Below are 15,345 nucleotides of genomic sequence, written 5' to 3'. Positions count from 1 at the left end.
GCATTTAAAAAATGTAATACCCACTCGCTTATGAGAACCAAATAAAATCGATGACGCTGTATAATTTTTACCGCAGTATGAAGAGTTTCTATGAGCATTCTAAAATGGATAAATAACATTTGAGATGTAAACCCCCAATTAATATTATTCAGATCCAGAACACAAACACATTCATATTAATCCTTCCATGACCTTCCCTCGTTTTATTTAATTGCAGCAGCCGTATATTGTTACAAATGTCTTTCCTGCTCAGCTTACAACCAATTACGAGACAATGCTGCAGTACATGCACAGATTGAATTAACTGGCTTTTAGTATGGAGACAGCGGCCTCGCTAACGGACTTTGATACAGAAGAGACTGAGGAGGAACGGCACACGAGGTCTCCGTTTTCAGCAGAAAACAACAAACAAGCGCCAACGTAAAACAGCGTCCCTCGTGAATTTACAAACTATTGTTGAATTATAAATGAGAGGCTTGCTGGGTAAACATTGTTAAATAAAAAGAAAATTCAACTTAACAGCTTGTTAGGGCCAAGGTGGATGCTCGGGCTGTCCTATCAGCAAAAGACAGATGTGGCCTGTGTGTCGGCTGGGCTACTTCAGAGCACGATCGATCTGTAAATGTCTCAGTCTGGTCACCGAGGAACACATTATTAAGATGTTGCACCTGTGCTAATTGTATCTTTGTTGTACTGTGATTTTGAATGTGTTAAAGAGACAAATGAACGATTTAAAATGCATGTCTGAGATTGTGAGAATTGTTTGAATAAAAAAAACAAACATCTTCTGAGTCATGATGTAAGACTGTCAGCGAAGGAAATGCAAAGTAAGACTGCTACAGAGAGAGAATCAGAGGAAACACAGAGAGTGGTGTGAAACGGGGAGGGAGCCTGCCATGGAAAAAGCGGCGGAGGAAATGCCTCCCATTTGGGGAAACAATGGGCTCTCCTACAATGATACCATTGAACAAATGAAGACAATACATCTCAGGAATATTAATGAATTCATAAAAATGAAGCTACGCCAACAAACCAAAGGTCAGGACTCTCTCACAGATAATATATTTGGTTGCGAGGCATTACGAAGAGAGAAAGTTTGGTCGACTTGTATTCTTTAGTTGCGGAATGCAGGAACACCTTCAGAGTTCACGCCGCATGAACTTCATATCAGGTTTCTCTGACGCTGCCCTGTGTTGCGCCATCATTTATTAATTCATCTTTCATCACTGACTCTTTATAATTACATATGATAAGTCCGGTCAATTCAAATTGTCCCGTTCTCACAAGAACCATTTCTTCTTTTCATTTGGAAAATACACATATTCGTTTGCTGGTGAAAAATAAAATGAGAAGATACCACTCTAATATTTATACGCATAAAAAACGATAGCCTCTCTCTGTCAAATTGTAAATATATATATATATATATATATATATATATATATATATATATATATATATATATATAAAACAATAGCTTGCCGATTTACACAAGGTTATGTACCAAGCTACTTTTTGACAACTTTCTGGAGTCTCCATTGGTTGCCTTGCAACTGCTTAGAGCCTTCACATCTAATCCCAGATCCTTTAGGATGATGAGCTGGCAGCTGGTCGTTGACTTAATTCATCAAATGAAGTTGGTAAAAACAATGTTAGCTAATTCCCGGCATGCACTGTATTGTGGTTAAAGTTCTCCAGAAAGTCTACTGTTTTACAATTTCTGGAAAGTTCCACGATGTAGGTTTCTCTGACTTAATTTAAAACAAACCATGATGAAGATTAGCATCTCTCAAATGTAACCAGTCCTCTCTCTACATAACACACTGGAGTGACAGGTGTAAACCTCACTGATCTTGGTCTGAAAGTGATCGGTTAACAGAAGAGCAAAAGCTGTGGTTACTGTATTAGGTGTTGTAGCACATGAGGCATCAGCCGTGACACGCTGTAACCCTACCAGCAACTACTGATAACTGACAATCTGTTCCCGAAGTTGCTATTAACAATATAAACCAAAACACTAAAGATGATACTGGAGACTGTGAGACTCTCAATGATGAGCACTTATCAAGGCAGAGCATATAAGCATTCACTTTCTTATATTCCTCCAGAACAAGTGTCAGAAAACACGGGAGATTGGAGAAGTTCTTTAGGGAAAGAGACTTCCACTGTAGGACTGTCACATACTTCTTCCACCAGTCTGAATCTAGATACAACTCCAGTCCCCAATGGAGCAAAACATAATTACAGATGTTTTGCTCCTATCTGTAATTTTCTTGCAGAGGTCTGGCACAAAGTCCAGTACTTGTTAAAGGATAGTACACAGCATACTGCAAATACAGCATAAAGCACTCTAACCAAACACTCAATCATCTACGGGAGATAATCAGTTCGTCAGCAGTGTTTCTGGTAATCACCATGTTGACGTCTCCAGTCATGTTCTGCCTCAAAGGTCAGAGAGATGAGTGCTCAAAAAGGATGACTTTGGATTGGTTGGAGAGGCTGGAGAGCCTGGAGGGCCTGAACGCTCCGATCCGAGAGTACACATCTGCGTCCGAGCAGGCGCCCCACGACAGGTGAGGGCTGGGCGGGGTGGTGTGGATCGCAGGCAGGGGGAGAGGGAAGGCCAGGACGGGAGGCGTTGGAGCGAGAGCGGGTGGACTCTGCAGCAGTGGTGGAGGCAGGACAGGATGTGGGGGGAGTGGCAGAGGGGGCGGGGAATGCACCGGTGGGGGCGGAAGTGGAGCGATGACGGCGTTTGTCACGGTGGTAACGGTTCGGTCAGGTGGTGTGGCTTCAGGGACCGTCCGTTCCTTGGTTGGCAGGTCCTGACACGACGCAGCGTGTTTGAGTGTGTAGGTGGCGGAGTGGTAGAAGCTGTAGTACTCTAGCGCGTGCCTCGCCCTGGCCAACATCAGCCTGCAGGACACAACACAAGTCAGACACAAGCCAGCACAAGTTTTCCTTTATTTATATACATAGACTGTATATAAGAAGTGGGCGTAGTGACCGAGATGTCTGGCATTTTAGATGTCGCCATCTTGGTTTTTTTTTGCAACCAGAAGTGACACGAGAGGGTGGAGCTCAGTGCAACCAACCGCTTAATAAGACGTTTTTTTGGCAACCAAAATGTTATAATTAACTTTCGTGAAGCCCAAAAACACACGACGAAAACACAGATAACTCCGAGACCGGACAACGCTGTGGAAGCAACCTGTCAATCACAAGTTAGCTGCTATATTAATAATGCCATGTGTGTGTCTCAACTATAGAGCCCATACTGTAAAACCTGAAAGCAAGCCAATCAGACGTGAATTATTCTTTGATTAAATGCACAAAAAGCTGTGAAGGAAACAGACTAACAGCAAAGAGGGTGTAAACAGCAGAACGGATTTGGTCTCACGGGATGCGGATGGAGTTGGTTTTGTTACATCACGCATTGCTCCGCGACATGCACACACCTGTGTCTCAGCTGTAAGAGTTTGTACAGCAGCAGCAGAATTAAAGCTGCAGCCAGAATCACCAGGAGCACGGCCACCCTCGCATCCAAGCTCCAGCATGACTTCCCAGTGAGTCCGGGTGAGCTGCAGGTCCTGGGGGGCTGCGGTGTCTGGAGGGGTCCCTCCATACCTTGCTTAGGATTGATGATGGCCTGGGACAAGACTGGCTGGAGGGAGTCCAGCAGGTTTGGGTGTCGGCTCCTGAGTACATCGGTCTCAGGCTGGGGAGGGATCTGGAGAGAGGTGCTGCTGGTTGCCCGATGACCAACCGGCATCGCTGCCGGGTTTGATCCAGAGGGGCTGAATGTAGTTGGATGCGACACACTCAACAATGAGAAGTCTCTGAGGAAGCGGCTTCAGAAGGCTTTAAGTGTCGGACGCTCTGTAACATAAAAGACTGCCGATCACTGCATGTTTCAAAATGAAGCGTCTAACATAAGATGAAGACAAATGTGGCTTTTGTGTCATTTTACATCTACTGTATACTCTATACTGAAAACAGCTGCCTGCTGTGGTCGAAAACGACACTATGAGAGCAGTGAGAGTGAACCAAAACAGTAAAGTTGTGAGCCGGACAGCTTTACAATAGTCTGAAAACTCACAAACTTTGTTAAGACGAGGGGAGCTGCAGATTCAGCTGATGGGTTCATCACTAGGCTGCAGGGTACCTAAATGATCATGATTTTATGAACAACCCTACGCTAAATGGCTAATAATCTCAATTTATTTCAATTCAACTGTGGTTGTTTTTGAACAAGTGTATTGATCTGTGTTTTATTCAAATGGGATTTACTGTCTATCAAGTGGAAAAATATAAGACAGAAAAACTAAATGCTACTTATAAAGGAAACCTGTCTTGAATTCAAGTAATGTTTGTCTGAAAATGCTACCAAAATTGAAACTTACTTCATTCAAATGTGACGGCGTTGTAGCAGGTACATTCAGAATAGAACGAAATAGAAAAACTGAACACAACAAGAGCGCTGGGTAAGAACTGAGTGGCTTTCCAGGACCAAATGCAAAGTCCTGAGCACACACCAATGAGAGGAAGCCAGTGAAAACAGCAGGAAACAGTGCACTTCCCTAACTAAGTATACAGAGACATGATTGGAGAGCACTTCCTATCGCCATGGATACAGGAAACTGGTCAAGGATGTCTTTTTTTCCCCCCCGAGGACTACATTTTGAGTTGTGTGGATCTGAAGAAAACACACACGAAAGCACTCACAAACTCAGATTAGTAGCGTACAACGGTTCTGCCCGTGAAAAAAAGTGAAACTAATTTTTTTAAGGCAAGTCTTTCAGACAAGCTCTAATCCCTGCTCTGTAATATCATCGCACATCATCCATCCATTTAAGATAACAAAGCAAATTGAGCCTCATATCAAGTATCAGCTGTTAGGATGAAAGTCTAAAACTTAAGCTACAAAAAGAAGTCTTGTGTTAAGGCTTCTTTACTTTGATGAATCAGGGAACAAAACACCAAATAGCGTCTCTGGAGTAGTAGAGCCACACATACAGATCTGACCTTCAGATCGGAGCTTTATCTGGGGGGGAAAATACGAACAAATTGAACAAAAGCAGTTTCAAAGCGAAAGGGAAACGGCTGTTTCAGTGCCACCGATGCAGCCCACATTAGTCCCCGGCTGTGCCAGTGCAGGTCAACGGATGCAGAGAGATGGTGGCTGCCGTGAAAGGCTGGCCTGCTATCTGATTGAGCCAGTATTCAGGGGACGAATAAATGACACGCGGGCACAGAAAAGAGGCCCGCTCCGACGCAAGTCCAGCTCTCATTTATCTGTCTAATAAGTTTTGATGGCGGGCCAAAGCCGAGAGGGACACACTCTTAGCTCCCACTCAATATCCCTGCCTGGCACCCTCACAATCCTCTGATATTGGAGAACAGAGTAATATTAAAAGATCTGTTATCAGAAGCCCAATTGTAGTACGGTGGGAGGGAGGTGATCCGCCCAGACAACCTGCTAGAAAGGGATTCTGGACCTGTACTGTTTCTTAAAACCACAAAGACGATAATAGCAACAAGTGTCTTCATTCTGATACCTTCAATTAGTGTATTTATTCTTCATGGCTTTTCAAATTCAGGTCTTTGGGTAGGGTCACAAGAACAGGGGATGGACAAGAGAAAATGAACATCTCATTGCCAGGGTTCTTGCATTAACAGTCCTTGTCATCTTCATATGCTATGTTAAACGACGAGCAGCTGGAAAGTTCACATTGCCTGGATTGAATTTGTTATTTTCCCAACACCAGTGAGTACTGAGAGGAGCGGCTAGTCACTAACATCGGAATAGCTCGTCCACCTTAAAGGTCAGTCCACCTTTAGTGAGCCTGGGCCCTGGCTTGAGGAATTGGAACATAAATTTAGCGACAAATAACTGTACACACACTGCACTGCTACGTTCACAGCTGGAATTCTAATTTCTAATGTCTCGAACGCACACTCGCTTACGTTACACACTCAATCTAGGAGCTATTCCTTAATGTAGTTATATTTTAGTAAAAAGAAAAAGGCAGATGCTACCCAGGTGTCAGAAGCCAACAACATTATTTGCAGCATTAGATACTGTGAATATGTAGCCTACTTTTCCTGAACCTAACTAAGTAGTTTTGTTGCCAAAACCGAACCAAACTGTGACTCAAAACTGATGATAATAATAATAATAATGAAACAAACTTAAATAATAAATCAACTGAGTGTAAAAACAAGCTTCTCCAGGGAGCAATTCCAAAGTTTGACCATTTCCTCGACTATACTCTCTTACACACTTGTGGCAAAAAGCCTTTCAGCTAGCTAACAACTGCTAAATTAAGTAGCATTTTCAACTTGGCCGGGTTAAAATAGCTGATATATACAAAAAGTGTTTAAATGTGTAGTCTATACATCTAATAAATCTTCATTTTAAAACCAAATTTAGCCAGGTTTTTATGCTTTTTTTTACAGATCACAAATGAATGCTTACTGGCATATACTCTATACATGTGTTGTATTATTATTGTTAGGGATTCCTTTTCTGTGTGATGATGACGATGATGTGGCGACGATGACAACGCACTAAAGAGGACGAAGGCAATGACGATGAGGACGGCGATGTAAGGATGATGTTGATGAGGAGGAGGAGGAGGAGGAGGAGGAAAGTGAAAATGAGAAAGATAGTGGTGATTGTGACAGTAATAAAGAAGAGAAGGACGACGATGCTGACAATGAGGAGGATGAAGATGCCGCTTTAACGTTGATTGCGCGCATATTAAAGACAGAGTGATGTGAAAGGAGTTGAGAGAATCGTCTACTTAATGATGATCAATCTATTCATGAGCTCTTCATGTGGAGAGCTCATGCGGCTGACGGAGCCAGCGGATGAAGTAGGAGTTCAGTGATTGGACTTTTGTTTTTCGTGTGTATGACTAAAGACTACCAGGGAGCTGTTAAGTGCTATTTGACTGGCCGTCCACCGTTAACCTACACTGTTAAATACAAAGCTGTTCATCACATCCCGCTCACTGCAAACACCTTCAAAAGTCTTTAAGTATAAGTGAGTGTGGGCGAGGAAAGATAGGAAATGGAGCTTGTGAGCATATAATCACATAATAGACCGTCCATGGGGGTGCATGGAAGTTTAATGAAGAATAAATCATCAATGTTTAGTTATGCAACGGCTTTATGTTGTTAATAGAACATGTGGCTTTGAGGGCTTGCACGATTTGACCCGTTGGTACGGTGTATATATAGGGGCTTATTAAGGGGATCGCATATTGGCCAGATGTGACCAATCCATATTAAGTACAGTTTTCTATTCTGCTCCTCAGCTAAGGTTGATCGAAAGCTGCTGATATACAACGTCGCTTCCTGCTCCCCAATAAATTCATCTGAATGTGAAATTCATAGGTCGTAGGCCTTTAAAGTGAAACTGGATGTGCAGACAATGGCATTTACCGATAATATAAACCTCACCAAAAACGTACTAGATATAGAGCGGCTGTTCAGTTGAATATGTCTCGTCTACCTGATCCTTTATGTGACACCCTAGAATCTATGGCCCCTGCCACGGCTCTGACATATTAGTAGCCCAAATGTGCTGCGTATTAATAAATCCATGGTGCTAAAGTGGCAAACGGATTTGTAATTGAGACTTTAAAATATATATATATATATAGCTGGGTGGGGTAATGTGCCCCCTAAACCTGAACTTCATGTGAAGAAGGAACTATGCACTATGTGTGTACTTAGCGTACATCGACACAACCATCCCTGACGGCAAAACTGCCACCAGAGGGGTTCGTGGATCTCCATAGTTTGAGGCTTAGTGCCACTGACCAAGCTACGTTGTTTGACGCATTGGTGTGAGAATGTGCTGCCATTGGGACAACCTTGGGTAGCTGTTAGACCATCTTTCCTTAAAAGGTACAAGGAGTCAGCACTTACCATGAAGCACCTGAAGATAACTGCTCATTTAAGCCCTAAAGACAGGACTCCTGAGCCATCCGTTCACGAAAGAAGACCACAACAAGTGATTGAAAGCTCCAGAGAAAAAAAAAGCTAATAAGTGAACCTTTAAGTTGAGAATATTCTGTTATACAAGCACATCATCCATTTTCCCAATGCATTTTTGTTTTGTTGTCAGAACAACAGAAAAGACAAGACAACCTTTCCTAAATAGAGAAATAGCATCACTAAATAGTGATGCCATGGCTAAACAATCAGACCTACAAAGTAAAAGCCTATGACATTTATTCTGAAAAACTGGAAGTTTTGAGTTGCATTCAAAATCTGATGTATTTATTAATAGCAGTACTGCATTTTTAATTAAAGAAGACTCAATTGAAGAAGTAATTTAGCGTACTCTTATTTCTTTTAAGTCTCAATAGAGTGATTAGGCATCATCGTGTCAAGTTAACCGCGAGAGGGTAACATGACTTTACGATGTAAAGTCCACCCCAAAAATAGCATCCAGCCTGACAAGCTGCAACGACTGCTGCATCAGGGACTGAGCACTGAGCTTTAATTGTTAATAATATCAAGTACAGTTCATAGATAGATAATGTGTTTGTGGAAGGAAATTATAAACTCCGTGATGCATCTGTTACATTGATATCAGGAAATTGAAGCCATTGCTGGAGCTCCGGCAGCTCAGGAGCAAAGTGTCCGTTAATGTTGGGCTCAATAACGAAGCGCAGGGCTAGCAGATTAATATCGGAGGGCTAAAACCGTTTGAGGCAAATTTGCGATTGAGGCATGTCTAAATTAAATTGACTTGACAGGATTAGATGCTACCTTCTTAATTAAAACATTATTGTTTTCTAAAACCAAAGCTAGATGATTCATAACCAGGAGAAATAACGGGAAATCTGCTTACATTCATTGTTCATATGATGTTTATATTGAACAAAGGGTTAAAGACACTTGCTGTTTTTGATGTTAATCCTAATCCTAATTATTGAAAAGCGCATTCCAATGAAATTAATACCTTTTTTGTGTTGCTTCCAGATGTCTGGTCTGTGCTGACCCACACTTTAGAGGAACAATGACGGTACTTTGCTGGTTAAGAATTTAAGATAATTATATTCTGTTTATTGCCAACACCAACCAACAATGGATTGATCCTATAGCTCGTCTGCCGGTATTCATGTTAAACAATGTCTTCGTCCATCATCAGGCCCTGCAGTGGGCTGTGCTGCATAAATCTAGTGGACCCCTTGACAGGCGACACTATTCTCTGACTGTGGCTGGTCCCATGGCTTGATTAGGCTGTTTCATCTGAATGCGTTGTCAGTGGGATAATACACTTTTCCATTCCTAAATGATATCCCTTTGACCTGTCTTACCGAAAAAATGGTCTCAATATATATTTGTGTGAGTGCTAGAGTGAAGGCAAGTCTACAGGTTGATGAAGTGGGCACCCTCTCAATAACTGGTGTTTTGTTGAGGTGGTCCTATACGTCTCAACAATGCGTTCCAGCGTCCAACAAGCTAATTAGCATGTTGTCGTCTCTGGCAACTAAACAAAATGTGGTTGTACCAGGGCTATGGGCAACCCCATGGTAACCACATTTTCGTATGCGATATAGATATGAGATATATAATACTATTTTTTCTTTTTATTAATTCAAACTTTTCTAATCATATCTCCTGTAAAAAGTATTTCCCCACAAGAAAATTATGTTTCTTTACTATGGTATGTAATTCTATTGGAGGACAATAAATCCCATTAATTGTAATCTATTGAGTGTCTGCATTAAAAAGAGCATAATTTTAAGATACATAGCCAAAAAAAACGATTAGAATCACCTTTAACAATGTGATGTTATCCATTTGATGTTATGTATGTAAATTGCCAGAAATATTACTTACAACATGAACTCAGAGCGACGGCCCTGCAGCCTGGTGAACTTGTCAAAACCTGCTGACGAAAGAAAGAAATGCAAAGAATATATGAAAAAAACTTCACTACTATAAATTAAATTATAGGTATTTCATTGTTCAGTAGAATTCTTCACCAGTGATACACACAGAGATTAACGCTGTCATCACAGTGGCGTTAAGCAGAAGATAAAATGGTTTGTATCTTTCCATCTGAGCCAGCTTTTGACGGGCAGGCAGAGTCAGGGCTAACACCTCACCAGCTCAATATCTCGCTCCCGGACGTCTCAGCGCTGACTGACCGCAGGGACTCAACTTGACCCGCCGAATGCGTCACACCCGCGACTCCCCACCAGACTAACTCTGCACTGCCGGTTTTTTAAAAGAGAGCACTAATTGCTTAATTGACGTGCAAAGTGCCGCTGTTAATGGCACGAGGCTTTGCACAGTCCTCGCAGTCCTCTTAACGCCGCGTCTGTCCGTCAGTCGGTCTGAGTCCTGGTGGCGACCCGCGCTCGCGCGCGTGTGTCTGGCCCCGGGCCGCGCGCTGTCAGATCAGCTTTCCACGGCAGACAGCACAAGGTCATCCGACGACGACCCTCGGCCGGGGCTTCCCCGCGGTCGCTCAGCTGTCCAGATTCATTGTCAGTCAGCCGGCGTCCTGCACTCATAGAGCAGCCGTCAGGGTGGCACCATTCTAAAGCCACACGAACACACTCACAGCTAAATATCTTCCATCTAAAAGCCCCCTCTCGACATTTTGGGAAATTCACTGATTTGCTGTCTCACTGACGGTGAGATATCGATATTTAGTTTCATCTCTTAGCACTCAAGAGACAGCTGAGTGCTGTAGGAGCTGATGACGGTATCGCTTCTTCTATTATAGTTCTGCAACTCATTATTTTCATTACTGATTAATTTGACTAATTGTTTCCACACAATCGTTTGATCTTTAAAAACAATGCCACGTCACAGTTTTCCTGGAGACACAATTGATGTCGTTGATGAGGTTGCTTGTGTTATCCAAAATCCAAATATATTAGGGCTACTGAAATATAAGACAGAGGAAAGAAGAAGAGCTTCATCATTGATCATTTGGAACTATAGGGAATGATTTTGCCTGTTGATCAACTGGTCGATTCATCGACTAAACATTGAGCTTAAATATTTGTGTCAATACAGAAATGTACACAACCGGCCTGTCACACATTGCACCATCATGTCTCTTTTATGTGTTAAGAATTGTCAACTATTATTAGTCGGAATATAATAGTACGTTCCAGGTAATTGTCTGACATGTGGACGTCAACACAGCAGTGAGGAGTCCATCTCTGATCACCGGGCCATGACCCTCCCCCCTCCCACACCAAGAAACAACACACAGGGAATGAACAGACTCTTAATAGACCGGTAGAGGACAAAATGCGAGCCGTTTAGGACTCTTGATTGCAATCATTGGACAGCTTGGGCGGAAATTGGTGCCGCCGCTTAATGTGTCTCCGTGTCAGACAGAAAACACTGAGGAGGACTGAAGAGGTTCACCTTCCAAACCCTTCAACCCACACAAACAACCCTCACATACACACACACACACACACACACACAGACAGACAGACAGACAGACACAGACACAGACACAGACACACACACACACACACACACACACACACACACACAGACAGACAGACAGACAGACAGACAGACAGACACACAGACAGACAGACAGGACGGGCTGCTAATGTCCCCAAGAGGCTGCTCTGGTCATTACATCCCAAGATGAGAGACATAATGAAAGAGGTTCAAAGCAGAATTGATCGTCATTTATTCCATTCACAACACTCAGCATGGAGGGGAATGGAATCCTGTACCTTCAGTGCTCCGGTGTCAGCAATAAGAACAGATACAATGAAACACACAGACAACAGTGCAAGTTATTTCATTTTGATTGGCTGTTTGCCAAGTACTGTTCTACATAAAGTTTGAAGAAGATAGTTAATGGTCACCATGAATGATGTGGTTTATATTTTACAGCATAAATTAGAAAGTCTGCCTTGGTGCCAAGAAACCGCAGGATGCTGTTGTTAACCAAACCTCTGGTAAAAAAAAAATAATCAGATTTAGTGCGGCTTGGTTCTCAGGATCTCAAAGGATCCTTTATAGAGGATTTTCTGGTTTTGCATCAGTTCAAAGCAGTTGCTGTGATATTACTTTAACACTTTTTTTTCATAGTTTTTGTCCAGTGTTTGAGTGAAATAGTGAAATAATCGCTACCAAGCAGAATAACATGCAGGAACGTGCTCGCACCAGTCAGTCACAATAGCTCTCTGAGCCTCTTGTTCTTTCCTCTGTACTGGGCTGCTTTGCTCTCAGGATTGTACATCATTTCATTCAAACCTTTACGTCCATTTTCTTAAACGCACTTTCACTGAAATGAAGAGTTTTTTTGCTGTGAAGGTTTAAACAGATTATCCAAACATTGTATTTGGAGTTTAAACTGAAAAGTCTGGTATGATTACTCAAAATCCACAGGAAAACTCTGTGATGGGTGGTCGTTCTGTTTTGGAGGTTTTTAGTGACCTTTGAAGAACATCATTTCCCACAATATCGAGACTGCAGTGGTTACTCATCACCACCTTTGACACGTTGAGGCCAGGTCGACATTCTTTTAGACGGCAGAGATTAGAGCTGATAAGCTGTGAAATGAAGGATTAGTGGTGTTGCCGTGTTGCTCTATTGGCTGCTTTTTTTGTCATTGTTGCAGCCTGGTGTGCTTCATAATGATTTCAATGAGGATTTGTAGAAGTATGAGGAACTATAAAAACACACATTTACAAATGTGAGAATCCATTAACACAACTTTTATACCATGGTCGGGATGAATACTTGATCCTGATTGGCTGCAGGGTATTACTTAATTCCTAGAAGTGGACACCTAAGTTGTTTTCAGAAAATATTGATATTGATTTGGGGACGATGACATGGCCAGATAGCTAGTCTTGTTGTTTAACGTATCAAATTATTTGTACTGTTTGTCAACCATTTGCAATGTTGCTGACTTTGAATCTTGCTAGCATAACAATAACTTTCTGGCTCGTAGCTGAGCCAAAGGGTTCTATGAGCTGAGCTGTTAAACATCTCCCAAGTCGTATCTACGGTCTGTCCTATTTACTGGAGCAGTGAACGTTTCCGTTGCATAAGGACCTTGTGTGATGGTAACGATTGTTCCAGGTAGTAGCAAACCCCTTAGGGTTACCAGGGAAAGTGAGTGTATGGCTTGAGGAAAAACATTTTTGGTTGGAAAACGTATGAAAATAAAAATGAACAATGTTAACCGCAGTACAAATGAGATAATGCCCTTCAAGGTGTACATTATCAGGAATTAGCAGACTTCACGGAGGCAACCGTCCGGCATTATCCCTTAGGATGATTGTCCCGATGTATGGTCACAGTAATAGTCCACATTTGTACACTTCACAACTCGATAAGACGGTTTAGTTCCACAATTTGTTCAACACTTAGAACCTTCGAGATCTGAGTGTGTACTTTGGGATCAGATTTCACGCCTCGTGATTCAAAGTGGACGTTAGTGTCAGACTTGGTTTGGCGTGAATGTGGAGATGAGGTGTGGGTTAAAAGGCTTTCATTAGTCTCTAACCAAATGCTTAATAAATGCTTCACACTCATTTAAGCTTTGGTTCAATCGACTTCATCATTTAGAAAGCTTATTTCCATATTCATGTTGGCGACGTAGGGGTGAAGGTTTGAAACATTGTCAAGGTGCCTTTGGACAGATCTTATGTTGAGGATGTCTGGTTAGTCTTTACTGTTCTGCTGCGCAGTAACAATGTTTGTTCAGAGAGGTGAAACAATCTCAACTCAAACTGTGATACGAATTCTAAAAACTCAACTAAACTTTTTAAAATGTTTCTTTTATGTGTTCCCAAGGTTTAAGGCCAAGGTCTAATTACTAGATTGTGCCAGAGCTTTTGACCGTATCACATGGTTGTCATTAGTGGATGAAGTTTGTATATGTTCAAACAGACGAGAAGCCCTGCATTTTCATAGTTTCATAACGAGTTAGGAGTTACTTTGTAGTACCTTTAACAATGTGTTTGCATTACAAAAACGCCAGTAGAATCACTTGGTATGTAATTCAAATTAGTAAAATAGAAACAGCAGAAAAGCACATGAAAACAAGAATTGTTGGCTGCTGAAGGATATACGACAGTGAATGATCAATAACCCTAAAAAGAGCTGAATTCAGTGTAAAATACAAATGTTTGCTGTTACATCACAATACACACAAAACGTATAAAATATACATAAATAAAAAGAAAAATGGTCTTTTATTGGGAACATTATCAATTATTGATATCTTTATTTCTATTTGTAAAGCTGTCAGAATAGGCTATATCGGTAATATCGGTCAGACAAGGTCGAAACTTAGCGTTCAAACTTTCCAAACTACCTCCTGTCCTTTGTCGTGCATGAATCACCCGATCACCAAATCACTTCCAACAAGCCTCTACAGTGTGTCTGCGTGTCACCGAGGCGGGCTGCCGACCGACCTGCAGTCACCTCCACGAAAAACAATTAACGTTCTCATTTCCAGCCAGACGCATCCTTCTCACTGAATGAACTGAAAAGCTCTGAATCAAATGGCTCTCTGCGGATCTGACTCATGACTTTCATAACTTCAGTGGCACTTTCAGTCACGCAGGTGGCCGAGCGCCTGTCGGCTTCTCTGTATGCAGTAGTACACGCTTAGCGATTCAGTCACAGTTACATACGCAAAGGTTGAGGGGAAAAAAATAAAACTTTTTTTTTTACCTTTTACCCAGCAGGTAACAAACTTTAAAGGTTGTCTTAACGTCAACAGTTTTGCCCAGGACAAAACCAACGAATCACAGAGTAACGCACAGAGTGCTATGGTCACCAATACATATATTACAATACATATATCCATGACAAAGATGTCACAAACACAGGTTGTCAATGCTGCCTAGTTTCTATCACTGTCAGTGGAACGCTGGCTGTTGCCCTGACTTCAGCCGACCGGAGGGTGTAAAGCTTGGGGGATGTTTTGGAACAGAGCCTTTGGATTTGTCACAGTGTGCCGCCAGCCTTTTGCTTGAGCCAAAGCAACAGGGTTGTTTTAGCAATTCAGATAATCTTCAGACGAGTCCAAATCAGTTCAGCTGCAAAAAAAAAAGATGCCCATCTGCGAGTATAAATACGATAGGAGCACTAATCTGAATCTAGCTTTGTAAGCCACAAAAAAACCCAACTGCTTAAGAGAATAAACATATCACCTCACCGCATACTACCGCATACTAAAAAACATCCTCTCTAATCCTTTTAACGGCGTCTCTCTCGTTTGCTGAAAAGAGACATACGGGCTATTGTCTCACCGAGGGCAACATGAGGACACAGGAAGAGACGGCCCAAAAGCGGAGTGATTACAGTATGTTT

General features: G+C 42.0%; 1 protein-coding gene across 2 annotated transcripts; it reads right to left on the bottom strand.

The window, feature by feature from the left end:
* Window positions 1-1,485: 1,485 nt before the first annotated feature.
* On the bottom strand, window positions 1,486-10,217 carry LOC137888939 (uncharacterized). Of its 2 annotated transcripts, XM_068732461.1 has the most exons (4): window positions 10,134-10,217; window positions 9,865-9,913; window positions 3,459-3,879; window positions 1,486-2,916 (listed from the first exon to the last, which is right to left on the bottom strand). In XM_068732461.1, the coding sequence occupies exons 3-4, from the start codon at window positions 3,770-3,772 to the stop codon at window positions 2,451-2,453; spliced, it is 780 nt and encodes a 259-aa protein (XP_068588562.1). In that variant the 5' UTR covers window positions 3,773-3,879; window positions 9,865-9,913; window positions 10,134-10,217; the 3' UTR covers window positions 1,486-2,450. The 2 variants fall into 2 exon arrangements, with proteins under 2 accessions (XP_068588562.1, XP_068588561.1); XM_068732460.1 differs by lacking the exons at window positions 9,865-9,913; window positions 10,134-10,217 and adding an exon at window positions 4,404-4,486.
* Window positions 10,218-15,345: the final 5,128 nt, after the last annotated feature.

The sequence above is a fragment of the Cebidichthys violaceus genome, unplaced genomic scaffold (genome assembly GCF_023349555.1).
Source record: "Cebidichthys violaceus isolate CVI_PGR_0920_01 unplaced genomic scaffold, fCebVio1.0.p SCAF_59, whole genome shotgun sequence".
NCBI lineage: Eukaryota > Metazoa > Chordata > Actinopteri > Perciformes > Stichaeidae > Cebidichthys > Cebidichthys violaceus.
Note: the sequence above shows the minus strand (reverse complement) of the source record. Positions and strands in the feature narration are given on the sequence as shown.